The sequence below is a fragment of the Ooceraea biroi genome, chromosome 1 (assembly GCF_003672135.1).
Source record: "Ooceraea biroi isolate clonal line C1 chromosome 1, Obir_v5.4, whole genome shotgun sequence".
In the NCBI taxonomy this organism is placed as follows: domain Eukaryota; kingdom Metazoa; phylum Arthropoda; class Insecta; order Hymenoptera; family Formicidae; genus Ooceraea; species Ooceraea biroi.
In genome coordinates, this window is record NC_039506.1 from 20,951,638 (window position 1) to 20,979,410 (window position 27,773).

The window sequence follows — 27,773 nt, forward strand, 5'->3', positions numbered from 1 at the left end:
TATCATTATTTTTTATATTGCCTAGAGTTCTCTGCTATTGAAAATACCGTAAATTCAGAAATGAAAAAGTTCTAGCCATTAGAAATTTTTTCTTTTCCGAGAAGTTCTGAGTTGATGAAATCATTATTTTTTATATTGCCTAGAGTTCTCTGCTATTGAAAATACTGTAAACTCAGAAATGAAAAAGTTCTCGGGTTTAAATTTTTTACTTCTTAGAGGAGTTCTGAGTTGATGAATTTGAAAAAGTGTCTAAAGAGTGTACGAGATCTCTTGGCGTTTCTTCAATCCATGAACTAGGATACGTTATTAAGCATGTTATAATCAGTACATTAATTGTTTCTCATTAATTTTACTTGCACCTTTCTTTAGTGTTGAAAATGCGAGCGTCGTTATCACATTGACAAAACTGAAATTTCAATAACGCAGATATGGAGTGGTACCGCCCTAACGAGCAGGACGAACTCGTCGACGGACACGTCGAAGCAGCAGCTTCAGCAATCGCTTCCTTACGCCGGCCAGTCGCAGCCAAGCAAGGATCATCGACGCAAAGTTGTACTTCTCCGCCCAAAACCGATTCCGAGCCGCCTACAACAGCAGCAACAACAACAGCAGCAGCAACAGCAGCAATCGCAGCAACAATCCGACAATATATCTACTCTGTCCCAGGATATCGAGTCCCTCCAGATCAACTCGAGCGATGAGAAAACTGGATCGCCGAGGCTACCCGCGCGCGATTACACGCCGTCACCACCTTCGACCGCACCATTGCCTGCGAAATTTCACGGCAACCGCGATCATTTGCTGTTAAACATACGCAGTGCACCGAATCTGCCATCGCAGCCCGATCATCCCCGATTGAAGGACATGAGGCTGCCGGTGAAGTCGTTGTTGCGCGCCAAAGACTCGCCGCAGAGCAGCGAGGGTAGCATCCTCGAGATCAAAGGTCGGCCGAAAACCTTCGTCCAGGAGAACATTGACTCATCGCAGGGTCGCCGGTTCGACAAGGAGCTCATACTCGAGTTCAAGGACAGGCCGCGGGAGGAACGGCAACGACCGCGCAGCCTGATCCGCGAGAACAGGCCGATAATGGAATTCAAGGGCAGGCCCCATGAGGCTGAAAGCGAGCTCGCGCGGCCGCGCTGCCGGGACGCCGGTCTGCTGGAGTTCAAGCTGCGGACGTCGCGACGCCGCGCCGGTTACTCGAGCACCGAGAGCATGGCGACGAGCAGCAGCGGCGGCAGCATGGAGTCCATCCGCAGCAGCACCAGCGAGGGCAACCGGTCCACCAGCAGCTCCGACAGCCGGCACAGTACTCGTTCGTTGAGCTCGCACAGCTCCGACAGCACCGGCGGCATCAATTGCTACCATCATCATCAGCAACCGTCGCTGCCTGGCTTCCTGACGCATCACGCCACCAAGATGCACATCCTATCGCCGATCTCCGACAAATCGTCGCAAGAACCGGCCTCGGAGACGTCCGACAATAACCGGAATAACAACTCGCAGAAGGCCTCGCCCGAGGAGAACATCACGGTGGAGAACAATGTGGCGAGCAACAATACGAGCAACACCAACGCGGCCAACACGAACGCCGTCACCTCGCCCATGGACACGTCGTTCAAGAAGCGACGTGCGCCGCAGAACAAGAATCTCATCAATTTAGCGTTGCAGTCATCGTCGTCGGGCGACGCCGAGATCCAGGGCTCGGATAGTGGTATCTCGATTGAGTCACGTGCTGGCATCAAGTGCAAGCCCTTCGGTTTCCACCTGTTGAAGCCGCAGCTGGACAACATCAATCTCGTCGACAACGAGCCCGAACTCTCGGACTTGCCCTTCGATATGCCGAAGCTGCGTAGGAGACGGCTGTTGATGCAGCAGGACGCCACCACCTCCGGAAGCGCGACCAGTGTGGACCTGAGGGACCTGCCCTTCGACATGCCGAAACTCCGGAAGCGTCTAAGGTGCACTCAGAGTACCGAATCCAGCGCGTCCCAGGCGTCGTCCAGCCTTTCGGTGCGCGACGTGGAGCCACCTCCTCTGTTTGGTAAGTTTCTGTTAAGTAATCTATCTCTACGTTTTGCAAGAATTTTGGAATATTGTAGTAACCGCCGTTGTAGCGCAGAAATGATGATTCTGTTTCCTTACGTATCTTCTTTCTTGAAATTTTATTTTTGATGCACTTTGAGTCACGTGAATGTATAGAAATGATACTGCCGCGTTGTTAAGAGCTACCATCTCTTAATCGAAAAAAAATTTGAAGTAAAATTCGATTGAGAGGTGGTACTTCTTAACTTGATTTACTCCGAACGTTACTTTTTACGTAAAAAATGTTTTTTAAAAGTAATTAATGTAAAACGGAGAAGCCACGGGGAACTTTCGCAGGTTTAGCCCTCGCTTTAACAGGGCATCTAGCCATTAAAACGATAAAAACCGTACTTTCGGCACCTCGAGGTAAACTAAGTACTCATCAGCGCCGAGGGGCTACCGTAATTTGATGCTGATCGTTATGAACCTTCCAGACAACGGCTAACATCGTTAAGCTTCACTTAGAGCTGTTCCCGGCAGCTGGATATTTCCTACAGACACACGCGCCGCGTTTTTGTTACGCATGTATGGACATCGCTGTTCACACATCCTGAATTGACCTTCGTATATTCCGTTATTTATCGAACGTCGTTATCGTTACATGTCGATGTATTAACGCTCCCATTAATCATCGGAAATGTGATTTAGTTAGATACGATTCACAAGCGACTCGTAGAACGCGTACCACGATGACAAAATCGCATCTTTATTGTCGACGTAGGTAGGATCTGCGTTGGTTGCCGGTTGTCAGATGAATTATAGCTAATAGTCGTAATTAGTGGACGAGTAGCGATCGCGGGCCGATGCTGCGGGCGGCCACAATTTATCAAGCGGATATCGAAGTAGCCGCGGCGCAACGTGTAATTTAGATCGCGTATTAATAGTACGAGTCGCACACGAGCACGACATCAATAATTTATCGCCACCGAGTGAATCTGGCCGAGCCGTGCAGTACCGCCGCGAAAGCGGCTCCGGAATTAGTCGGGTGATTAAGCCGCCGCATCGGGCAACCCTCCCCGGAGTTCTATCGTCCGAGCTGATGGGAGTTCGAGCGAGTCCCCGTCCACCTCGCACCCTTCTCGCATCGCGGCCAAATTGCGAAAGCTCTAATGCGAGAGCTTCTCGTGAACGAGCACTCGCACGCCTACAACCCCGGAGCCCCGGGGCCCGCGTGGTGTCGAGCCGAGGGGGGTTAAACGCGGCGGGGGTGTAAATGCCAGATGCATGAGGCTCGGGCTTCGTTCACGCGCTCGGTGCTGATGTTACGGAGTTCCCCCGCTGGTGCAGAGAAGGTAGATGGAAACGTGGGCGACAAGGAGCGAGCGACCAACTGTTTTATTGTCACTCGAATGTCGATAAAGGCGGAATGTGCGCGATAAATCCGTTTCGTTGTAAGTTACGGGTCCTTGGGAGCTTTCCTCACGGCCGTACGGGGGAAATGCGCGGAAACGACGACCGAGTGATTCCTCGCGTCGTGAAATACGCCGACGCGGATTTATTTAATCAATTACGAGGCCCCCGAGCCGCGCTCTTTACCGCGCGTGATTTAACGCGCCGCAATTATTGCTCTTCGAGGGTTTTCCCGCTCGAGTTACGCGCAATTACGTGAATTATTATATCATTGCATCGTCATTGCGGCTGTAAAAATTTCGGTTTTGAGATGTCCGAAATTTGGAAAACGTGTAACGTGAACCTGAAATATTCGGAAATTTGGAGAATATTTTCAGTTTTCAGCGAAAACGCCGATTTCTCTTTCATGCGAAAACATGTTGAAGTCTGTATTAATTTGATCCTTTGGAATGAAGTAATTTGATCTTTTATAAAAACGGATTTTTTTACAGCTTGTTTAACACGAGTACGTACATTGATCAGGCGGAATACGCTCGATGTGTGAAGCACACGAGCGTGAGGCAAATGAGAATGAAGCGTACTCGATCCAGCCGATAAAAGCTCAGCCGTGTCATTCAACGGTGGCTCTTTGAGCAACTGGCCTGCGTTCTGCGTTGCGAAAAATATGAATAAATCGTAGTCACTCGCGCCGAGTGAGTTTAATCAACGTGCGAATGAATGCGTGAATGCGTCAGTCGCACGTGCGCCAGGCCGACCGATCGTTCCCGCCTCTCGGATGACAGAAAACACGGAGTTGTCACATTGCGCTTCTCGCGTCGTACGTACACTCGGATGAATCGCGACTTCGACCGCGTCAGACTGAATATTCACGCGCCCGTTTTGCAGATGACGCAATTTTCGTCACTGAATACGTTGGGACGATAAAACTTTCAGGATTTTGTGCAGCCACCGGAGCCGACGCTTTAAATACGTTCAAAATTGTATTTGGCTGCGACGTGTGACTGCAAAAGCGCACAGGCATGCACACATTCCCGTCCTTTGAATGCTGATGAATGCGAGATCGCGCGGAGCGAAAGCCCGAATTAAAACGTTATCCGATTGTCACAAGTATATAGAAAAAATAAAATTCTGTCGTGCATTAAAAGCACTTGTCATCCCGTAAATAGTGCGGAATAATACTCCCCGTACCCCGCGTAATATTTCTCAATGTGGCAGTCAGCTGCGAACGGTTAGAGATCCATAATGCTTTCCCTGGCTGATGGATGCCGGCCGATACGGATTCGTAAATTACTTTTTGAAGAGGGAGCAAAGGAAGGAGCAGGGAAAACGATACGCAGACTGCGTCAACACGTGATTGGAACCAGATTTCTTCGAGGATATGTATAGGCTTTTTGTGCGCTGACAATTACTTTTTCGCAAGTTACAGGCTTCGCAATATCGCCGGAAGAGTGATCGATTTCCTCGTTACTTTCCTCGGTGCGAATGGATCATCGATCATGATAATCCGACTTGATCGACGAGCGTGATTCAATCCTGCAACTTATCTCACTGTTTAATTGTTGGTAGTATTTTTCTATAATTATGTGTTATTATTGCTTAACTTTTGCTGAAAAAGCAAAATAGCAAAGGCATCTTTATGAAAATAACTAAGTCATGCATTTGCATTTCATTTAATATTCTGTCAACATTTCGTTACAAAATATTGTTGCAAGATAAAGATACGATTATCTCTGCGTTTTTAATCCACTTTTTCAAAAGAGAATGGATTGATGGATGCATCGATCAGAAAGACTAAAACAGCGGGTCTAAGCTGATTTTTCTTTCGGCGAATCCTTTTCACATTGAGTCGCGTTGACAAACGGCCCACCTCCGGAAGGAGAACAGTTCGCGCATTGTGTGTGCTTTTAGATAAAAGCCACCAGTTCTCGTGCCTGTGTTAGTAACGGGAGAGGATAAAGTCTAAAGCCGCTGCTTCATTTTGCTTTGCACGCAGACGACGGGCTGGTTCGTGCACAGGGCTTATACAAGGGTGTTGACGTTGCAGCACATGTCACCAGGAAGATAGCAGACGCGTATTGAAAGTATCGGAAATATTACGCCCTACTTGCGACACGTTTGCACTGTCCCCCTTCCAACCGTCTCTTTGAAACGTCATCACCCTAATACGCTGAATTATTACGTCATGCATTATTATTATATATCAGTTAAATAGATCAAGCGTAATTAATCGAAGGAAAAACGCCAGTCACAGGAAATCGAGCAAAAACAGTGTAATTATGACGTGTCGCTTCGGGATTTCGGCGTTAGACACGAGCAGCGTTTTTGCGAGCGGATATTACGTTAGCTCGTTTTGCGATTTTCGACGCTACGAAAAAATTGACATTCACAATCTCGACGAGCGCATCTGTCTCTGCGCGTGGACCATTTAACGACCGACAACGCTGAACTTCTCGCTGCTGGCGATCGTTAACGGGCTGGAGACAACCGGCAGGGGAGAAGCAAAAAAGTGCATCAACGCGCTGATATCTGGCTTGGTACGCTCCGTTGGCTGCACGGGGGATGATTTGGCTTGCTGAAGAGAGAAGAAGAGTACACAGGATTTCTTCCGGCTGCGTTCACCAGCAAAGTTGTTGAATGTAACTTACATCGGAGTCTTTGTCTTTTCTCCGTGGTTCTTATCTGCCAGTTCTACAGCTGACGAGTTTTTATATACATAGCGCAAGATGCATCTGCTCGCTGTGAAAACCGTCTGTCTGTGTCGCTTAGAAGCAAACGTGTGAAAAAAGGGAAGAAAGGGAAGAAAATATTCTCAAGACAAAATATATATTGTCAATTGGATTTATTCAATTTTTGTTTCAGAACAGAATATATAATGTTCTCAGAGATTATCTTTTAACGAATTCGCCACTTTGGACTTTTTTCCGCAAGATATATATTCAAGTTATTTTTTTGTTCCTTATAGTAAATCAATTTTAACAAAGTCGCCGATAGAATGAGCTTTATCTAAGTGATGAGATCTGTAAGTGCTGTACGCGAGTTATGGCTCAGATTTTGCTGCGATTCCGCCGTGTCGCGTTTTCGTTCGATAGTGCGGCAGGACCGTGAAAGCTCCTCGCAAACTTTCCTGTTTACCTCGGCCCCAAAAAGATCCGCAATTTCGTTGTACACAGCTATTCGCAGACACGGACCACGTACGATCTGGTCAACATCGCGCGCTCGCTCGACCGACCATTTGGTAGTTGGCCAAACCGTGGTGCAACTAACCACGTTTAGAGACTTCGTTTTAAAAAAAGAATTTAAAAAATCGCATCGTAGATATCCGAACGCGAACCAATCTCACTGATGGCAACGATGCGCCTGTGATTTCCATCCGATTTGTTAAACAACGAAAACAATCAAGTACATCATTGTTTTATTTTTTGTTAGCTAGATTTGCTATTATGCAATTTGTGCAATTTCGTACAAATTTCGCGCAAATCTCGTAATTCGCATTCGTGTAAAATTGGACAATTGCAAACTATTTCTGTTGCGGCGTTAACGAAGTCTGCCGCGCTCTCGTTAACGGAGCAAAATTTAAATGTCGCAAAAGCTCGACGAGTTCTAATTTTCGTGCCTTTCGCGAGTGCAGATTTTTAACGAGTGTCTCTATGTCCGACGGATTTCAACTCGTGAATTTTGAAGGAGCTTGCCAAATTGCAACACTGTGCATACGTTGTTTTCAGATTCTCGGAGCGAGACCGGCTTTCGCACGACTGCGGACGACATTCACGGCATACGTTCATAAGCTTCATCCCGATTTGTTGCGGCGACAGATTTTTTCCCGGCTTTATTCTTCGCGGATTTAAGAGTCTAGCCACGTGCAAAGCTTGCTCGATGTCGCGACGTAACGCAAGATTGTCAGCCGTTATCCACTTGGTACTGGTCCAAAACGCTGCTGCGAACCGCCGCTTGTCCAACCACACTCTGGGTTTTTCACTGGCGCGTTTTTTTCAACGAGTTGCAACGAAACGCAATTTAACGGTTACGCTCGAGGAGAAATACGCGAAATGCGCGATGATTAAGTTAAATCGCTTGCTCGGACGTTTCATTTGCACCACTCACACGTTATATTTAAACTTGCGCACTTTTAGGCAAGTTTCCGCACTTCGAATAAATGAACCACTCTAGCGAGCTCATTAGTTCCTCGCGTTCGCAAAATTAATTGCGGAATGGGAAGGCGTCGCTATATTGTACTCTTTTACATATTTGTGTTCAATAATTCACTAACGATTCTGGCAGCTGCGTAAAAATGCACGAGTTGTCGCCAGAAAATTCAAATGTCAGCAAATGCTGTTTGCAAGAAACGACAGTCCCACAGCGAGTTACTTCGTAAATAACGAACAATATCGCGACTGGTGGTGTAGACTGGAGGTATCGATGATCCCGGGACAAATTGTACGACTACAGGAACCGCCCGATAGAAAGTGTGCCTATCGTACTTCATATTTCATGAGGATCGCGGACGTATCAAACATTCCGAACAGGTCCGAAGTGTTTGCCGCCACCCGTCGATGAGGGCCCGTCAACGGAGGGATGGAGCCGCTCAAGGGCGTGTAACTGCAACATCTGTTGGCGGAGGAGATCACTGGAGGCCTATCCCGGCGTCTCGCATCTGTTGTGCGGGCATTTCGGCACCGTTACGAAATTTCTTCAGGAGGGAGAGAAGAACGGAGCCGCCTCGTAACGATGCGAGTCAGAAACGTGGTCGTGGCGAGTCTTCACAATCATCATGACCGGCAACTTCCGAGATCTTTCGTATAAGTCACGGTCGGTTTATAAGCGAATGAGGGTATTTCGCGACGCCGGAGTCTTTGTGCGAACTTCTTGCGTCTGTAAAATGAAACGAACCGTGAACACAATCGATTTCACGTACTATCATATATATAATACGTTGAAAGATCTCACTCTAAGCGAAAGTTTCTTTACGACTCGTCTGGTCTCAACGTTCTTCCATGATTGACAAAGTTACATCGTTCGCGAGCAAGCGTGACTCGTTCCATTATGAGGTGTCATTCCTCGTTTTAATGACGCCTTGCCACTCAATGGAATCACCATTGACTCCTCTCGGGGTGAGTTTGACATGCCGACCGACTTGCGAGCACCAGGACCGTAAATTCGCCAGTGTCGTAAATCTCTGCGGCGGCGGGTTCCACCCTCGATCTCCGGCGCTCGGCAATAAATACGAATCGCGCACGGGGGTGTTAGTCCGTTTGGCTTCCCGCTCCTCGGAGCTCATCCCGGCCTCGGCGTCGTCGATACGTCCTGATTTTCGTAGAGAATTAAAAGCCCCGCTCTCTCTCTCTCTCTTTCTCCGTCACAGTTGCCGATACTCCTGTGAGTTCTCGTGTCCGCAACGGCCTGCGAGATTTCCCGTGTGCGTCCTCCGCCTCCTTTTCTGTCCCCATGCGCTTCGGGGAGCTTCGTTCGTGACCAGGAATTTCCCCGGAGACGTTGTCTGCGGCGACGACTGTCGCGTCTCGCGCTGAAGGAATATTTTTCGCCCTCCCCCGCGCCTTTCGTTCGCATGCCTGCTCTATTTCTCTATTTCGTCGCTGGCTTCCCGTCGTTCGGCGCAATCTCGCGCAAGCATCCCCCTTCCTCGCTGCGCGACGCGTCGCAAAACATCAAGGCTCGCTTCGACAACGGAAGTGGTCCCGGAGCAAACAGACGTCGCTACGAGTGCTCATGTATGATGATTACTAGCTAAAGGAGTTTACTCGCGTCCTCGACGTATTCGCGTGCGACCCGGAGTATTTCGACGTTCCCCATCTCCCAAGAGAGCACGCGATGGCCGGAAAAGCTCGCCGAGAAATTGATTGAGACGTATCTCCGTCAGAGACGGATATTAAAACAGTCTGACGAGCGGGAGGGAAGATACTGCGAGAATACGAGTGTCGGGAGATGAGAGATCAACCACAACTTGAGCGATGTAGTAAGACCCGCACTCGATCGCGGTGGATTCCGCGATTCTGAAGACAAAGAGGAAAAGAGATCGTTTACACCGTCGTCGAGGGAAGAAAAAAGGGAGGAACGCCGAGCAGATAAATCTGCTCGGCCGATCGCCGAGATTGAATTTAATAATACAGACGCACCCAATCTCGTCGAGTAGCGGCCGTCGTTCGCCGGCCGTTAATGTTTAACCATTCCCGAAACGTGTGTTTCGCAAAGAGGAATTGAATAGAAATGGTGCGTGAGAGGTAGCCACGGACCTTTCGGACCTTCCTCTCACCGTAATTTGATGTGCGTGTATAGGACGCTGCAGAACCGCGTGTCTACCCTCCAAACCAAGAATCTGAAACCGAACCTCCCTTTTCAAGAGAATTCCTTTATCCCTTTCTTAAGGATAATTATTAATTGCGCGCATTTGAAGAAAACTCATGCAAGCAAGAGTTAAAATTCAATTAAGATTACATTGCGGAATGCGACCAGAAGTTGTTAAGATAAAATGTAGGGTTAAGATGAAATGTAGGAGAATATTTCGTTCCTCCGACTATTTTGCTCGCTAAAATGCTGTCGCATTGAATTATTTGCTAAAACGCTCTCACGTTGAATAATTTCGTAAGCGCAGGCAACTCGCTCTTAATCCATCTGGTTTTTCTGAGGCGTCCTATACATCTGCATATGTATGCGCCAGACGGGAGAGTTCCGGCCACGTTAAACCACAAGAGAGGCTAACTCGACGTTACACCTGTCAGAGCAGTTTTGTTGTACCTGCGTCATACACCGCCGCGTCCGAGAAGTCAACCGCTAAGAGATTGCGCCAACAAATGAAATTAGCGTCCCATCGCCGTTTCCAAGGGGCGCGTTCTCCTTGATGCGAAATGTCCTTCGTCGATCATTATCGTTCACGAGAAACCCTCGACGCTGATATTATTGCAACGGGAAAAAATTGCCACGTAACTGTAAAATATTCAATAAGAACAAACGTCACATGAAACGGAGTGGTTCGCTATTTCCGCGCCAGAAATTCCATCGAAAAATAGCCTTTAACGTGTTTGATATTATTTTCGTTCAGATATTGAACGCGTTACGTAAATTAAATCATTATTATATTATATTCTTAACTTTACAAACTGAAACTGATTGCTTACTATGATTACTCACGATGGCTTATTTATTCGATGTTGAATATGAGTACCGCCTTCTATTTTTATTTAACTAGGGCTGCGTTCCGATATTCATTGCCAGTACTGAAAATCTATAGTTCACGTGACATACACTATAGATTTTCAGTACTGGCAGTGAATATCGGAACGCAGTCTAGTACAACACAGGCGCGCGCTATTTTATTTTTCAATGTTAATAATGTTTTCGAATAATAATACTAGGGCTCTGATTTTATTTTGTTTATTGAATATACGTGTAAACGTTAAACGTTTATCCGTTTACACTTATTTCCAGAAAAACGTTTACTTGTGGGTAAACGTTTAAACGTTTATTATACGATTATTATACGTTTATTATACGAATTAAGGATCGAAGCTTCGAAGATGTGAAGTAGTCTTCGAAGATCAATAACTTGAAATTATACGGTAATCGACTACATGTTTTTATGTATTTTTGTATTGCCACAATAATATGTCGTTTTATTTCTGTTGTGAGATCTCATCAAACATAAAAATGTTGGATAATAATAGATTTATCTAATCGTGAAAATCTTCTTAATACTTTTAATTGTCAAATATAAATTGTGACAATTTAAAATTTTCTCTCTCTCCCTCTCTCTTTTTTTCTCGGTTTCATTCTATGAGTATAAAATGTTCCAACTTATATCTTAAATTGTCATAATTTATATTTCAAAATTAGAAGAATTATTTCCTTATCATTGCGACGCTATCACGATGATTTCATTTAAAACAAGTAATTTTTAATTTTTTATATAATAGTTTTTGCGATTTATATCTTAATCGTAAAATAAAATATTTTTCATGTATTAAAATCAGTTTTAATTTATAATAAATTAAATCGTGCATCTGTGAACGCACCTTGAGTGACAAAATCGCTTTGCATGTGTATGTGCGAGCATACGTACGTGAGTCTGAAACTGATTTCGGAAAAGGAGGAAAACGAAACGTCACAATTCTAACATTCAGTTACAATATCTCAAGATAGACTGCACCAATCTTATTCGAATTGGTCGCAATCGAAAGCTTGCATCCATATTATATTTTTAAAGTGCCGTTAGATTTGTAAATAAGGCTTTAAGGTTCGAAGCTTTAGTTCCTGAGATATTTTAATCAAAAGTTTGTTTGACCTGAATTTGGCATGAAATTCCGGATAAGCTAACAGTAGCGCTCGACGTTTATGCAATTCTTTCCGAGCAGTTCTGAGTTGTTGATAACATTAATTTTTATATTGCCTAGAGTTCTCTGCTATTGAAAATACCGTAAACTCAGAAATGAAAAAGTTCTAGCCCTTAGAAATTTTTTTTCCGAGCAGTTCTGAGTTGGTGATATCATTATTTTTTATATTGCCTAGAGTTCTCTGCTATTGAAAATACTGTAAACACAGAAATGAAAAAGTTCTAGCCCTTAGAAATTTTTTCTTTTTCCGAGCAGTTCTGAGATGTTTATAACATTATTTTTTATATTGCCTATAGTTCTCTGCTATTGAAAATACCGTAAACTCAGAAATGAAAAATTTCTAGCCGTTAGAAATATTTTCTTTTTCCGAGCAGATCTGAGTTGGTGATATAATTATTTTTTATATTGCCTATAGTTCTCTGCTATTGAAAATACCGTAAACTCGGAAATGAAAAAGTTCTAGCCCTTAGAAAGTTTTTCTTTTCTGAGAAGTTCTGAGTTGTTGATATCATTATTTTTTATATTGCCTAGAGTTCTCTGCTATTGAAAATACCGTAAACTCAGAAATAAAAAAAGTTCTAGCCATTAAAATTTTTTTCTTTTTCCGAGGAGTTCTGGGATATTTATATTGTTACCAGTACAACACAGGCGCGCGCTATTTTATTTATCAATATTAATAATGTTTTCGAATAATAATATTCATCTATTATTTATTATATGCACAATTATGATAATTGTTCTGATATTGTTCTGATCATTCTATTTGTTTTTCTTTATAAAATAGTAAAATAATTCGCTCAAGACTAGCTTAAATACAGACAGAGACCAAAGTGCATCAATAACCCTATAACAATCTCCCGTAGATGACGTGGCTTGATCTACTCGTCACTCGGCGTATCCGAGTTCTGATTCGTAGCGATTATTAGATCGTAAAACCCGGGAGCAGTTGCTCGAGAGATCTCCCGAGCGACTCCATATATTGCCGCTGTATCACAGTGTGTTTACTGGTCTGCGGGCTCCACTAACTTCTCTAACTGTCGGGGGTGACTCATTTCAGGCGGCGGTCTGGCGCGTCCGAAGATGACTCTGAATCTAGATGCGGGCGGAAACACGGCGGGGACGAGCGGAAACTTAAGCGGACAATTGGCGCCGAAGAAACCAGGCGGTTTGAGCCTCGGCTTACCGCTGGAGATCAGCACCGCGCGAATATCAGCCGACCTAGTCGACGTGGAGCTCCCGTTGGAGAGGCAAGGGTAAGTTCGCGAGTTTACTTCGTCTTTTCTCATTTCTAGTCGCTCTTTCAACTCCGTTTTCGCGCACCTTCGTAACTCGAGAACCGTTAATGAGCTCGTTAACGGTCTCAAGGTCTGTACGCGCTCTTGTTCTCGTCTTATCTTTGTACTCGTTCATCTTTGAGCTTCGCGGGGACGCTTCCTTTGCGACTTTCTCGCGATAATTCGGGCAGCGAATTATTCGGACGACTTAAAGCACCGCATGGTTCTTAGACGGAGATTCCTCTTCCAGGTGGTATCACGGCTCTATCACGCGCATCGAAGCGGAGGGTCTCCTACGAGTACATCAAGAGGGAAGTTACCTGGTGAGGAACAGCGAGTCGACTAAGCAGGATTATTCTCTGTCTCTGAAGTGAGTGGCGTCTGAATTGATTCTGAGCATATTGAGTTTTATTTATAACACACAACTGCTGATGATAATTAATAATAAACGACAATTGTGAGAAATAATTTAGAGTAATAATGGGACATGGAATCTTTGCATGATTCGCGTTTTTTCAAATTCTTCTCCGAGCATGATGACTCGATAATCATCTCTTTTCTAATCTTCCAGAAGCGCCCGTGGCTTCATGCATATGCGCATCCAGAAGAACGAGGAGCTGAACGCGTACATCCTGGGCCAGTTCAGCAAGCCGTTCGACAACATACCAGAAATGGTCCGTCATTTCAGCGTGAACCGTCTTCCGATACGCGGTGCCGAGCACATGTGTCTCCTGCATCCAGTCATAGTCCAGCTTTTGTAGCGCATTTATCGTAGCGCCATTTAAAGGCGCTGTGTGAGACTCTTTTGATAATTCGCTTTTCCCCTTTCACGAGTGCGACGAGTGCCGAAGCGCGCGACTGCGAGTGCGAGTATTAGAAGCTCGCGACACGAAGCGCCGAGCAAATGTCGACACGCGTTACACTACGGGGAATACTGTTATTCTCCGTACGAGGCAGGTCTTCCGAGCGATACGTGGTTGACTTCCTGCGGAATCCGCCGCATCACAATTCGCATTCGCTTCTGGTCGAATGGACCGCACGAAGAGCGCCGGAGATAATGGACAATAATGGCATCGACGGGGAACAGCGCAACGCCCTGAAATGTTGGTATGAGTACAGTACAAAAGTATAAATGGTCAACGAGAGGGAGAGAGAGCGAAGCTACTCAACGTTACGCAGTTACGATCGATCGGACGGCAACGTCCGGGTGCCTGCAATTTATCGGGAGACACCATAGCGCTTCACCTGCGTGAAAAGTCCCGCTAGGTCGCTCACAGTGAGGAAGCTTCCACAACACGCTCGTCTTTTCGACAACATTTTATCTTTGCCTGTATGCGGCCGATTTTCCGCTTCGCGATGGAGCTCGAATTGTGGCGGGCACATATCTGGGCTCGAGAATGCTGAAATCGACGGACGCGCTTCGTCTTCCGCGAGACATCGCGCAAACCTACCTCATAGGCAAGCACACGCGTCGCGGCACGACGTATGGACGAACGTTGCGAACTATTGAAGACACTTTGATGGCAGATTAGTCGAGATGGATATTCAGGATATACCGGAAGCGGACGCGAACCGCTTGGCGGCAGTAATCGTTCGCAATCGGCATTCGCGAGCCTCGCAAGGGGTTGCGAATTCGGAATCGACGATTCTGAGATGTATACGCAAGATTGATCTCGAGGAAGCGTCCAGAAAGAGAAAGAGAGAGTTCGCCAGCTTATTTGTACGTGTACAGATGTTCCTCGAGGCTACTAAGCAAGTAAGCACCTATGAAAGAAACTAGATGGAATCAGAAAGGAAACTTAACGTAATTTAAGAAAACGGGAAACAAGAGTGGGTAATACGTACTTAGGTTTAACAGAAACGTGAACGCAGCCCGACGTGGCGCGCGAGCCGGAGGAGCCAAAGTAGAGCTAATCCTAATTAACGCCCGGTCGATTTTTAGAGTGCGGGCGCGTAGAGGATCGGGAGAGATGAGCGCGGTGAGCGCTTTGGAAAATGCCAAACTTTACTTCTAATCATAATCGTTTAGTCAGGGTTTAGTTTTATCCGTCGTCGTTGATAAGCGATTAGGCGTAGATCGATAAGAGCGGCCGCAATTTGGATCGGTGTCGATCGCGAGAGTCGAGAAGAGAGTTTCCTGAGTAATCCTGAGAAAACTATAGGAGATGGCAATGACGATGACGTCTTCGCAGAGTCAAGAGAACGTAAACGAGAACAGAGAGATGGACGATCGAAGAGTCAGCCAGTCTGAATGATCGGTGGCTCGTCTCACCCGAGTCATCCGTCCGACAGTCCCAGATTCGTGGGTGATTTTTGCGATAGGATCGTGCAACCGATACATATTTTTTCATGTGATATTAATTTGTTACAGAGAATAGCCTAGTTTCACCTGTGATCTGTTACTTAGTTCCCCTTGCCGCGTGCGTTCGCGCGCGATAATAATGAATAATAATTGTAAACTTGTGCTGTTACATCGCGTAGCCGGCAACGATCAGGCGCGTCGATCAGGCGCGACGACGACGAGAGAGAAAGAGAGAGAGAGACGTCCGTGGTGTTACAATAATTTCTCGAGTTAGGGATTCGATTCGCGCGGAACTGGTTGTGAGCGAATTTTTCTGTTAGCGCGAGCGTGGTGCGCGCAGAACGAGCAGCGGTTTCGCTTAGCGTTAATTAGTGACGTAGGAATCTGCAATGACGGGTAGCGAGTGCCAGGCCTTCATCCTTTAGAACAGACGACAGTTTTTCAATCGGTATTACGCGCATGAACGAGACGCATTGGTTTACTGATTGCACGCAACATTCAAATCCTGACCGCGGAAGTACTTGAATTGATGCTTAAATTATATACTTGAACACTTGATTATGTACGTGAACCACGTGCGAGGCACTCTCTACTTTCGCGTCCATTTAGGTTGAGTGTAATAATTCGTACGTCGTACTTTAAGCTGCCAGTATTATTAACTGTAATCGATAATGCATATCCATGTTAACGTTTAAGACATTATTATTGCCCCTCCCCGTCCCCGTTCCCTCCACCCTCGCCCCGCAGCCCAGATCATCGAAAACCGTAATCTACGTGCGTTGATTTCGTATTATATTCATTGCGTTGTGTCGTTGCGTGTGATGACGATGAGGTACGCCTCGTGCGTTGGCGTTGGTCTGATATCGGCGTGATATCGTAGAGAGCTGTAACTGCTACGACTAATTCTAGACTCCGTAGATTATGGGACGCTGCTACTTACCGTGAGGTAGTACGTTAATTATACATGGTAGACACTAACTTGTAGATACTTCCTGTACCTTGAGATTTGTATGAAGTAGCACCTAGAGACACACACACACGTATACATAAATATATATATATATATATATTACTATGAAAGAGGAATACCATAGCGGGTAGTCGTTTGTAGGGTACATATTATGGTGTAAGATCGAGCTGACAAGCGGAGTGAATCCGACGAATATCCCTGAGCGCCGTGCGCATCCTTTACGGATCCCGGCCGGCGATGTGCAATATTCCGATGCGGTCGCCTGACGTGAAGTACGATCCGATATTTTTGTTTCGGCAGGCAGACCACCGATGTTCCAAATCGACTTCACTAGATAGTCTTGTGTACTCTGGAAATCTCTCTTAATAATAAAACATTTAATAACTGCATGTCGCGTCCGTAATCTTCCTGCTTGAAGCATCATAGTCCTTTTATGTGAGATTTTCTATGTACAATTTTATACGAAAGATTCTGCAAGATTGTACAGTACGTATCGTTGCGAAAAAAGGATCCAGAAATATTAATGATCACCGTGTTATATTTGTTTATTAGAAATTTTCCGTGTGTTTCGTGCGTAGTTGTATTATTTGAGTTATTCTTCTACCGCTTCGTTCGTCTCGAATATCACAGTTTCATCCTCAACGGGTACGAGTGGAGTAATTAATGAATCAATGTCCTCCAGTGTGGGTGGTTTTGGACGCATTTCCACGATCTGTATCAGATTAATTACATTCGATGAGTTTTACATTTTCGATATTTAGGAAAAAAAATAACGCAAAATAATACTGGTTTAATAAAATAACGTACTGGTTTCTCCGCCGGAATAAGTTCCAATATTCTGGGTTCTCTCGAATTGTCCGAATGCCTCCTCGAAGTCCGCTTGTCTGTGCAATTCGAGATACAAAAAATATGTAATACTTGAGTGTTAATTTAATAATTACGTATTATTATACACAATGCCTTCAAGAGAGAGAACATACATATTAAATTCTTTAAATTATATTATACCACGATTTCCTGTTAAGGACGGAGAGTAAATTCCGCGTGAATATAAATTACTAAATATAAAATAGTGTTGTTCACTCACGAGATCCGTTGTTTCGCCTGGATGGAAGAGGAGCTTTACGAACCGGCGTGGAAGCAGACGGCGCACGTTCCTAAGAGATTTGAGAGAGAGGAATACTATAGTTGGCGAAACGAAATGAGCACTTGAATTGTTTATGACAATCGCATTCATAGTCACCGTAAGTCGAGCCTCCTCGCTACTTTGACTCTCCCAGCAAGCCGGTCCGCAGACATCCAGCTTACCCGACATCAGCCGACTGCGATACGTTTGCCTGTCTTTACCCCTTATTAGACCATCCGTTAGTTGCACCACCTCGGGTCCCCATTGCGACAGGAAGTGTCCCACCCGTATGACCCTTTGCTGAGGCGTCGTGATCGTGTGACTTCCGCCACAGTATCGATTGCAGAGGTGATTTCTAATACATCAGACTTATTAAATTTGAGGTACTAACGTTAATTAAGTCATCGTCATGTTAATTAAAAAGTTTGAAGTTTCGTAAGCTTTTCCGAGGAAATTCGTGAAATTTTTCGAGTTTTACAAATGTATCTCAATGTCGGAAAACTTATGATAAATTGATAAATGTTATTTTCTCTGATGTAGCTTCTATTTCTTGAGATTCAGAATATAATATTGCGTCCAGGTTACTTCCAGATCGTGGAAACGAGAGAAACGTCGGGGGATTGGTTACCTGGGAGTCTTCGCGAGCGTCTCCTCCCTCGCTGTCTTTATTTTCCTAGTTTCATCTTGCATCGCCGCCTCAAATTGGATCATATTTCTGCTGTGCGGCAATCTTCTCTGCTGCTTGCGAACTTGGTCCAATTCGTACGTGAGATAGGGCTTCATGCTGGTAGTGCAGGGCAATGGATCGGTGCGGAACTTAGCGACTTCCTCCGTCTTCATCACGACGTCCTTGTCGCACGATATGCATTGAACGTCTCTGAACGAAGAGGAATGGTATCGACATCAAAATCTCTTCTCGAAATCTGATTCGCGTGTCTGAATGTACTTACCTAAGCAATTTCTTCGTGCCGGCTGCCTCGATCTCGCGCTTTGCCTCGATCATGCTCTTCAGTTTCTCCTGAAGAGATTTCAACTTATTGTTCACGAAATCCTTGAGTGGCATCATCTCCCCTCTGTCCGCCTTGCCAGCGATTTCGTTCTGCACCTCGTCGAGCGCTTGTTGCCAGATTGATTCTTGCTTGGTCAATTTGTCAATCGCCTCCTCGAGTCCGCGCGCGAGATCCTCGCAAGCAGCGTCAAATTGATCATGTGATACCTATAGCAATTTTCATAGTTTTAAAAAAGATTTAATTACATTGATTATTAATTTGTGGCAGGAGAGTAAACGTTAACGAATCTAATAATTATTTATACCTTTCTATTCACAGTTTGTGCATCCGCTTTCTCGGCCAAAGCGTCCTCGAGATCCTCTTTGTCTGCCTTAACTGTTTTCAGAACCTCTATTTGTTCCAGCAGTTCCTATGGCAAAATCAATTGCAATTACAATAAAACGATTGTAATAAATTATTGAGCTAAACAACATAAAATGCAAGGTAATAATTTAAATTTAAATTTGGTTTTGATTAATTACTTTTTAATGCAAAAATATTACTAAAAGATCGTACGTTAATATGCGTTTCTCGTTTCTCCTTATCATCGAGCAGATTGTCCGTGGATTCTTCGAGTTTCTTCATATTCATTTGGATTTCCTGCATCTTTGTGTGTAGCCTGTCAATGTCGCTGTCGTGTGCCTTGTCCGTCGCTTGCACGTCGTCCATTTTCTCCGACAACAGACGGATTTCGTTTTCCAACGCGACCATGTCTTCGGTAATTTCGTTCAAGACTTTGCCGTGAGTCGTTGCTACATTTTTTACGACGTCCATGTACTGCTCCAAGTTTGTGACGTCGCTCACTTCGATCATTCTTTCGAGATCTGTAATTGTTTCCGCAGCAGAGGGTCTTTCTGGCATTAGTGGTGCACCGACAATCATCTCCACAGGTGCACCGACAACCGTCTCCACAGGTGCACCGACAACCGTCTCCACAGGTGCCTTCATCCTCGGAGGTGTTTTCACGGGTGATTCAATCTCTATTCAAAGATAATATGTAATAAATTAAATTAAATTAAATACAAAAGAAGATTAATAAAAGGTAGATATATAAAATTATTCAATTTGTTTTAGACTTACGTAGAACTTTTTCCTTGAGATCGTTTAACTCCTGTTGCATCCGAGCTACATCTGTTTTCAATGTGTCAACGTCTTGGCGTATTTGTATTATTTCAGTGTTATCTAAAAATATTATATTATTTTTCCTCAACTCACACAATAAAATTTAAAATGTTTCAAACATTTCGATAATCATTGTACTACAAATTCATTAAAGACCGGCTTAAAGATAACGTACTTAACATTACTTCAATTTAAAATAACTTAAATGAAATAAAACTTTTGCAGGAAATCGTTAAATTCTATTTGAAATTTGTGTTATCCACCTTACCAACAAATACTGGGTGATCAGCAGGTTTCTCAGCTACCACTCTGGGAATTTCTCCTGCTCTTTCTTCTTTCTCGTGAACTGGTACGATTCCTGCATCGGTTGCTGCCATTTCTGCTGCTGCTGCTGCTTCTACTTCTTCTACTACTGCTGCTGCTGCTTCTGCTTCTGCCACTGCTCTTTCTGCCACTGCTACTACTGTTGGTTCCATTGCTTCTGCTGCGTTTGCTGCTACATCCGTACCAACAGTTGGCTGTGCATCTTCGGTCAAGACCTTGGTAATCTCTTGCCTTCTACCTTCTACTTGGTTGCAGGTACACCTTTGTTCTATCTTGGAGACCTTGTCTTTGAGTTCATTCAACCTCGTATCGATCAATGAAGTGTCCAGCATTGTAATTACGCCGCTGTCACCTTTCATCACATCTTGCACCATCGTCGTGAGCTGCAGCAACATTAAGTTTAGGTTTTGTATTCTTTTCACTTATCTTTTATCAAAGTATTAGCGCAAATATCATCCGTAAAATCTATGAGATCAGCAAGCGGTATACCTTATCGATACCTTGTTCGCTCGCGTCCAATCGCTTATTGATATTAATGAACTGCCAGACATCTGCGACGGGATCCGTGAGGCGGCCTTTCAAACGTTCGATGACTTCCGGCGTCCCAGATAGCTCCTCCAGAGCTTGATACTGCTGTTGCAGTTGCTTCACCTGTCATATATAATTAATCAAATTATTTAAGTTTTTAACAATACATAATATCTATACATTTGAAAACAAAGAAATATGCTTTGTTCTGCTCACAGACTGTTCAAGTTCTTTAAATGCTATTGCCGTAGGCAAGACCCCATTTATGGCGGGTTCCACGAAAATGACAGTCTCAGCTTCACCCACTTTTTCGGGACCCATTTGCTGCCTCATTCCTTTCGTTACTTTTACTGTGTCTACAGTAGCTAGAGGAGTATCTAAATTAAATAATATTTTATTTTACTTTATTTTTCTGTGCACTGCGACTTGGAAAATATAAAATCACAAGATTCGTTACCTTCTGTGAATACCTCAACCTCCAAACCATCATCTTCTCTCATCCGTTGCGACACTTTGCCGGTACCGTCGGTAATACTGTACTCGTGAAGTTGAAGGGTGGGTTCAAGCTTCGAGGACGTTACCATCGTCTGTAACAACCCTCGCGTGAACATACGCAACGGGATTACTGCTCTCTTTTATTAGTCGAGCACATGATTCATGTTACTTTGATACGATCTGCGTGTTCGCCGCGATACTCCACTTTGGCGGCCCGCAAATTGATCTGATGCAGTAAAACGTGAAGGAAATTGTGGAGAATGTTGAAATTGACCACGCCGATCTGAAACCGACGATTTGATCGCATCGCAGTGGAGTCTGCTTGTATTTGTCTTTCTTTAAGTCACAGCTTTACCTCTGGTGTTCCGAGGGCGAGATCGAGCATTTGAGGGAGAGAAAGTTGCAGGCTGACCACATCGATGTTAGCTGCAGAAACTTCCTGCGCTGGCATTTGCACGGCATTCGCAGCCATTCTTTTTCCTGCACGAGCGATTGATTTCTCAGGAATCAAGTGATGATCATAATTCTCTTGAACTTTTTGCTGGTTAACACGTAAGCACGATTAATGCGGGAGACGCTGACCGAAACGTCAATTTTGAAAATCAATCGTCTATTGTTCCTATATTCACCTCTCTTATCCGGGACTGAGGGAGATGAAATTTTGCGCGCACATGCACAGTTGGCGCCACAATCCCATGATGGAAAGTAATTCTATAAAAAGTATTTGTATTATAGCACGTATTTATTCTTTTTATTCATAACGTTATAAAAAGTGACAGAATCTATTTCTCTTGTTTTTTTTGTATCCTGTTTTTTGTATCTCGAAATGGTCATTTTAACATTAATACATTATTGCATTTTCTGCAATTTCTACAAATGTTGCTTAACGAATTTATTTTCATATAATTTATTTTCATAGTTTCAACATTATTAACAGAGATGTTTTATGTATATGTAATATAATAAATGATGGAAAGCGCGAATGTAACCACATCGCTGGCACTTGAAAAATGTTTCTCGCAATGAGACGTATATTATACCGTAAACGCGCCGTAAAACGCGCCGTCAAGAATTCAGAGTGCCGCGACTGACGTTCCACTCGCATTTTTCAATCATCCTCGTCGTTAATCAAACATCAACGATGTCGCGCGTTAATGAAACAGTAATTCACTACGCGTCGTCTCTCCACAAACAAACCCCGGTTTATCTGACTGCACGTGGCTGGTAGACCGAAACGTGAAATAGAATCAAGCTAGCTGCACCGCCGCAGATTACATCGAGCGGTATATATTTTATCGGATCCCCGGATGTGATATTCTCGAGCGCTTCCGTTAACCAGATACGATCGACGTCAGCTGGATCGTGTATTTATATCTCTCGCATATCCATCCCGTGACGATGATGAATCCTCTTGTATCGAGACCAGGGGAACGAATTAAAATCACCGTATTTCCGAACCGGTTTATCCATGAATCGGAGTTAATGGGAACGGATCTCATACTCCGCACACTAAAAATCTGAAAACCAATAAAATTACGGTCTTGCATTTTTCGCTAATATTACTCTTCTTCCTACCGACTAAGAAACTTTATATATATTTATTTATATATACCAAACTTTATATACGCGATTTATACACGAGAATGAATGAACCATCTGAATTAATTATGTTCCAAGTAAGAAAATTTTCGAAATCCTGAAAGTCATATTTTTCAGAGAAATCTATTTTTGCCTCTTGCATTCTTTTCGCGTCGTCCAAGTTTGACGGAATTCACGGACGCTCGTCTCGAGTATCGTCGTATGAATGATTCAGCCTCGATTAAACGCCACGTCTGTCCAGCTTGCGTTCTCGAATTACCCGTGATAAAGCCGACGTCGGCGGTGTTTGAGTTACGTTGTTTGATCGCCGGGCGAATGTTTAGCCGTGAGTAATGTCAGCATTCTTGACGTGGGCCCTCCGATATCCCAGCCGGACATCTCGACATTCGATAGCACGCCGCGGTAACGCCGTATCCGTATGATTTACTCATCCGTCAGGTGAGGGACAGCCTCTTTCTGTCTTCTTTCGCGATCCCACCGGTCGCCTACGTCAGTGTAACGGCGACTCTGGCATGATGTATACGCTAAAGGGATGGCGCGCCACGGCGACGGTGAGTGCGGACGATCCAATTTTAAGGTGTCATTTATATTCGACGACATTAGTCCGTGTTACATCCCGCTCCACCAACAGACACCTCGACGTCTCTATCGTCCGTCTCGCGGCATAAATTTCGACTTCGGTCCTCGTCCTCTCCCTTCACGTCCTAACTAACACCGGGGGTTACACCGCTTTTCTATGTACTTCGCTCGGTGGAAATATTCAGTGCACGCGGGGGGAATCCATTTACATATTTCCGCGTGCAGAAATTCGCCCGATCCGGTTGCGCTCTCGCGCGATTGTTTCCCGATTGTTTTCGGCGCGCGGAAACGCGCACCGCCGGGCGCGTGCATTTAAAATGCATCGAACGATAATCTCGTATCCCGTCGCAGCCCTGAGGGAAGCCCGGACAAGTCCCGGTAACGTCGTTACGGTCTAGCAGCTTGAACGAGCCTCGACGCGCGGTGCTGTAAATACCCGTTCGCTCGCTCACTCGCTAACCGGTCGAACAACCTTCAACCCTCGCGCGAATGTGTAACTTTGTATCTGCTTTCAGCTCCTCCTGCTCGCCTTGTGTCGCGGAGATCCACTTGGACAAGGAGAGCGACAGCTACAGCAGCGATACAGCGATCCTGTGGTACCACCGTTTCCGCAGCACCTCGCACCACCCTGGGAATACATTCTCCGTGAGATCATCCTGAAGTCGATCAACCCTCCATCGCCGTCGGATGCCGGCATGCCTCATAAACGGCCGCTGGACGCCACTTTCTACGGGGGTCCGCTTGCCACGCACTCCAACGATGACACGAATGTCATCCTGTCGCGCGGCAACGTGTACCGCCTGCTCAACGGTCACTGGATGCTGTGCCAGAATGGATGCGTCGACTGCGAGCTCTGCGCGGCGCAAAGGGATCCCTCGTTCAAGTGGACCCTGCGAAGGGTCGAGCGGTCTCCGAGTGCCGATCCTCCGCGCCACGAGCTCCAGCTGACGATCACACCGCAGACGGATGATCGTTTGCACGCGAGCGATTTCTGGCCGAATTCCTACGTCTACGTGACGTCCCAGGGACAACGAGGAGCGTCGATTGTGAGCGTCGGGACGCCGCCACGCGATGGTGGACTCTCCGACCCGGAAATCTCCACGACTTCCGGCCTCGAGGACAGTTTCTCCGCGCAGCATCAGCGATCGCGAAATCCCTGGCGCTTAGCGGAACGAGATTCGGCTGCTAATCGTGATGATGATCGCACTACCACGCGCGAGAGTGTTTCTAGCACTGAGGCAGTCGGAAAAGAAGAATTTCCGGAGCAGAAGCAGAGGCCCAGGAATATGAGACCTCGGTACCGACCTCGGCTGAGAGCCACGGAGAATCTTGGAGAAGAAGTGAGTCAACTGGCGCCGAAGCTGATCCTGGGAACCGATCGCCGCGGTCAGAAACACCTGATCCACGTGGTACCGGCCGATCACCCACCATCTATCACCGGGAACCCCGATGTTGCGAATCATTTGGCACCTTCGCAGTTCATAGTCAATCAGACGATGCGCTCGAACGACACAGTAGTTCCAAAACGCGAGAGGCAAACTTACCAACAGATATTCCGCCGGATCTTTGAGTCTCTGAATGCGCACAGGCGATCGATCCAGGATTTCCTCGAGGCGGATAACGTGAGCAGACATCATCAGACGTCTCCTGCCATGGACGTTGCCAGATTCACCTGGAATAATCATACAGTTGGCAATTTCGCGCCGTTACACCGTGGCGATACGGCATTGTCGCCTTACGTGGAGAGCAAAGGTAGAACAGCGGAAAAATGGAGACACGAAGATACAAAGCGAAACGTTAACGATTATTACGCGAGGTACTGGGATACGAATTACGCTGAAAGGTCGCGTAGCCAGTCACCAATGAGTTTCAATTGGAGCGAAGAACGGAGAAAGGTGCGCGTCCAACCGTACTCCACTAATAGTAGAGGCATTTCGGGAATAAGTTCATCGATCTCGTCACAAACATCGGGGAATTTCTCGGCAGACGTCGGTTCGAGGTCTGGCTTCGGTAATAGCTTCGTTAATGGCACGCTCATCGGTAAAGCGAATAACAATTCCATCAAGCCGAGTCCGATAACGACAAGACGCGGGAACGATCAATTACTCAGGTCGGAGAGGCTGAAAAGTGGCGATGCTAATCGAGAATTCGAGGCTTCGCACCATCCTTTCCGGATAATCGTTACCACCGAGTCGCCGGTAATTCGTGGGAAACACGAAGCTCTAAATCACACTAAAACATTACAAATAACTACGTTGAAGACATTCGAATAAAGAGTGATGGCAACAGAGATGGCAGTTAATCGCGATATCATCGTAATTACAGGTCTGCGTGTAATTGCAGGAAATAACTTATCCGCAGTTTGCTCAAGTTATAACAGCACCGACGTTTATCTCAAAGTAATCCTAAATCATAAATAAATATTACCAAGGCTATTCTGTGAAAGTTTTGTTTTCTTCATGTTGTGAACGTTATTGTCACAATTCTTTCATCGAGGATCGACCGGCGTGCATGTCGATGCAATCGCGTGATTATCGAGAAACGTATTACATGTTGAAAGAAATTAATGAAACACGGCGTTTAATAGCGATCTTCTCGAATTACGATCGCGCGTCAAGAATGGCTGTGGCGAGGTGTACGGTGAAAATTAGTTGGCAGGCAGCGTTCCTGTAGTACAAGCTTCTCACCCGCGTAACACGTAACACACACCCCTGTCGTGCCATAAACGCGGGGGTTGTGTCTGGAAACTGCGGAGGGCACCGAAAGATACGTACATGGAGGAGATGGGCGGACGGTTTGAGAAACAGGAATAGGCCGACGCTTATATTTAATTAAAGAGGATACGGGCATGAGACAGGGGTGAGAGCAGAAGGTTGAATGAAACAGGTTGCGCCGGATGGCGTGGAGGCACAGACGATACGCGCGGGGGGTTGAAGAGAGAGAGAGAGAGAGAGAGAGAGAGAGAGAGTGTGTGTGTGTGTGTGTGTGTGTGGTGTCTCTGTGTTTCTTGTCTAATTATCCACCTCCTCATGCTGTCCCGTCCCGTCTGATCTGCCACATTCGCTTTCTATTTCTAGCAGTCGCCTCTGTCCAACTCGCTTTCGTTCTCTCTCTCTCTCTCTCTCTTTTCTCTTTCACCGTGCCACCCCTCAGTCCTCCGAGGAAGACCATCCAGTTTTTCCTCCTAATCGCACATCCTTCTTTACGTCTATCGTGCGATCTCCTCTCGTTTCCTCTCAGCATCCCGGCAAGAAGCGAGAAAGATGGACGACACTGTCCGAGACAGGACCGAGCTGTTCTGTTCTGTACCATCCCCCTCGTCCCTGGATCACGATTCGTCCGCATGTCCGCTCGCCAATTGCAAATCGCCGCGAGGATCGACGCGACCCTCGGAAGTTTTTAATTAGATCACCCGTCTCTCTCTTCCGCGGCAATCAGCAGCGGTGTCGGTGCGATCAGGAATAAGATTCGCCGACCTGGTGGATGCGATATGCTCGTTTCTCGAAGGACAGCCCTTCTAATCGCCTCGGTTGCCTTTTCCCTCGTCTTTCGCTCGCTTGTCCTTCGGTCCTTCACCTGATCTCTGGTCCACCCTCCGCCCCGTCCCCGCGCCGCTTGCCACAGTCGAATGGTGCAAAACGATCGACTCCGATCCCCGGCAGATTGGTTTTAACGAGTTTCCTTTCAGCGTGGTTTATCGAGGAATTGCGGGCGCTTTCGGTGAACCCCGGCCGCGCCGAATACGCCAGGGAAATTTCCACGGAAGATCTTAATTAAAGACGCCCGCCGAAAAATGAGAGCTTCCCCGTGTTCGGGAGGAGGAAGAGTGGCGGTGAGGTGGGAAATCGGGCGTTATTGCCGCACCGACGCGGGCGCGGATCCGATTATCGCGCGGTCTGATCTATTAACTGGTGTGTACGTAGCTTAAGGAGATTCGCGAAAGTTGGGTGGGCGCCGGTGCAGGTAAATACGCGACCGATCAAATTTTAGTTAAATGCTATTCCACGCGGTAAAACGCGTATCTCGAGTATTTCAGACGCAAGGGTAAGAAATATTTGTCCCAAATTAATTGAATATGGCGTAACCCTCGTCGACGAGAAACATTTACTCTTCTGAAGCAAAATTCATCATTAAACTTCTTCGTTCATTTCTTTTCTTTATTATATAAGTCGATGTTACTGTACATTACACTATTAACGCATTAAAAAATAGGTTTCGATAAGAACAGGCAATTTCCAAGTGAAAACACTGCGTCATGGCGAGGGTGCAAAGGGAGATCCTCCTATTTCGCAGCGAGGACAATACCGTGAAATGCCCTGAAACGTGATGGTCCCTTTTCAAATTCGACCGCCTAAGTTCGAGCTATTTTATAGCGGTGACCGACCCTCGCGCACATTCACTCGCACGCAACTCGGCGATAAGCGCACAACCAAGCGCCGTAAGTCTATCGGGCTTTCAGACTGCAAAAAGTGGAGGAAGCGGAGACGAGATTGGGAGTAGGAGAGAAAAGAAGCCCGGCTTTTAACAGTAAGACGATGGAGGCCGGGACCCGTCTGATAGGAGATTGACGCTCCCGCGTCCGGGGCTGACGGGGGTGGAGAAAAGGGAAACATAGGGCTTACTAAACA

At 45.8% G+C, this 27,773-nt stretch overlaps 3 protein-coding genes across 4 annotated transcripts in view; 2 read left to right on the plus strand and 1 right to left on the minus strand.

The window, feature by feature from the left end:
• Positions 1–16,711, plus strand: part of LOC105278518 (probable serine/threonine-protein kinase DDB_G0267686) — a 133,263-nt gene extending 116,552 nt beyond the window's left edge. For both annotated transcript variants that reach the window (XM_011337666.2, XM_011337667.3), the window contains 4 exons: positions 427–2,044; positions 12,835–13,030; positions 13,302–13,421; positions 13,623–16,711. In XM_011337666.2, the coding sequence (XP_011335968.2) occupies positions 427–2,044; positions 12,835–13,030; positions 13,302–13,421; positions 13,623–13,812 (2,124 nt within the window). In that variant the 3' untranslated portion in view covers positions 13,813–16,711. The remainder of the gene's footprint in view (positions 1–426; positions 2,045–12,834; positions 13,031–13,301; positions 13,422–13,622) is intronic.
• On the minus strand, positions 16,158–21,418 carry LOC105278519. The gene is made up of 13 exons (XM_026969736.1): positions 21,323–21,418; positions 21,137–21,250; positions 20,930–21,059; positions 20,689–20,849; positions 20,434–20,595; positions 19,889–20,327; positions 19,579–19,680; positions 19,015–19,478; positions 18,764–18,868; positions 18,400–18,665; positions 18,078–18,326; positions 17,327–17,804; positions 16,158–17,244 (listed from the first exon to the last, which is right to left on the minus strand). The coding sequence occupies exons 1-13, from the start codon at positions 21,416–21,418 to the stop codon at positions 17,050–17,052; spliced, it is 2,961 nt and encodes a 986-aa protein (XP_026825537.1). The 3' UTR covers positions 16,158–17,049.
• Positions 21,419–22,988: 1,570 nt separating this feature from the next.
• Positions 22,989–25,570, plus strand: LOC113561988 (the record flags this gene model as incomplete). Its single annotated transcript, XM_026969743.1, has 2 exons — positions 22,989–23,117; positions 23,661–25,570. Coding segments are annotated over 2 exons (1,887 nt in total), but the record flags the coding sequence as incomplete, so codon positions are not given.
• Positions 25,571–27,773: the final 2,203 nt, after the last annotated feature.

Bases quoted from the DNA above. Each gene is read 5' to 3' on its own strand.
- LOC105278519 (XM_026969736.1), bottom strand. From the start codon at position 21,418: ATGCCAGCGCAGGAAGTTTCTGCAGCTAACATCGATGTGGTCAGCCTG. The intron at 20,328-20,433 runs GTATACCGCTTG...ATGTTGCTGCAG, and splicing joins GCGAACAAGGTATCGATAAG to CTCACGACGATGGTGCAAGA. The intron at 19,479-19,578 runs GTAAGTCTAAAA...ATCTTTGAATAG, and splicing joins TCTCAAGGAAAAAGTTCTAC to AGATTGAATCACCCGTGAAA.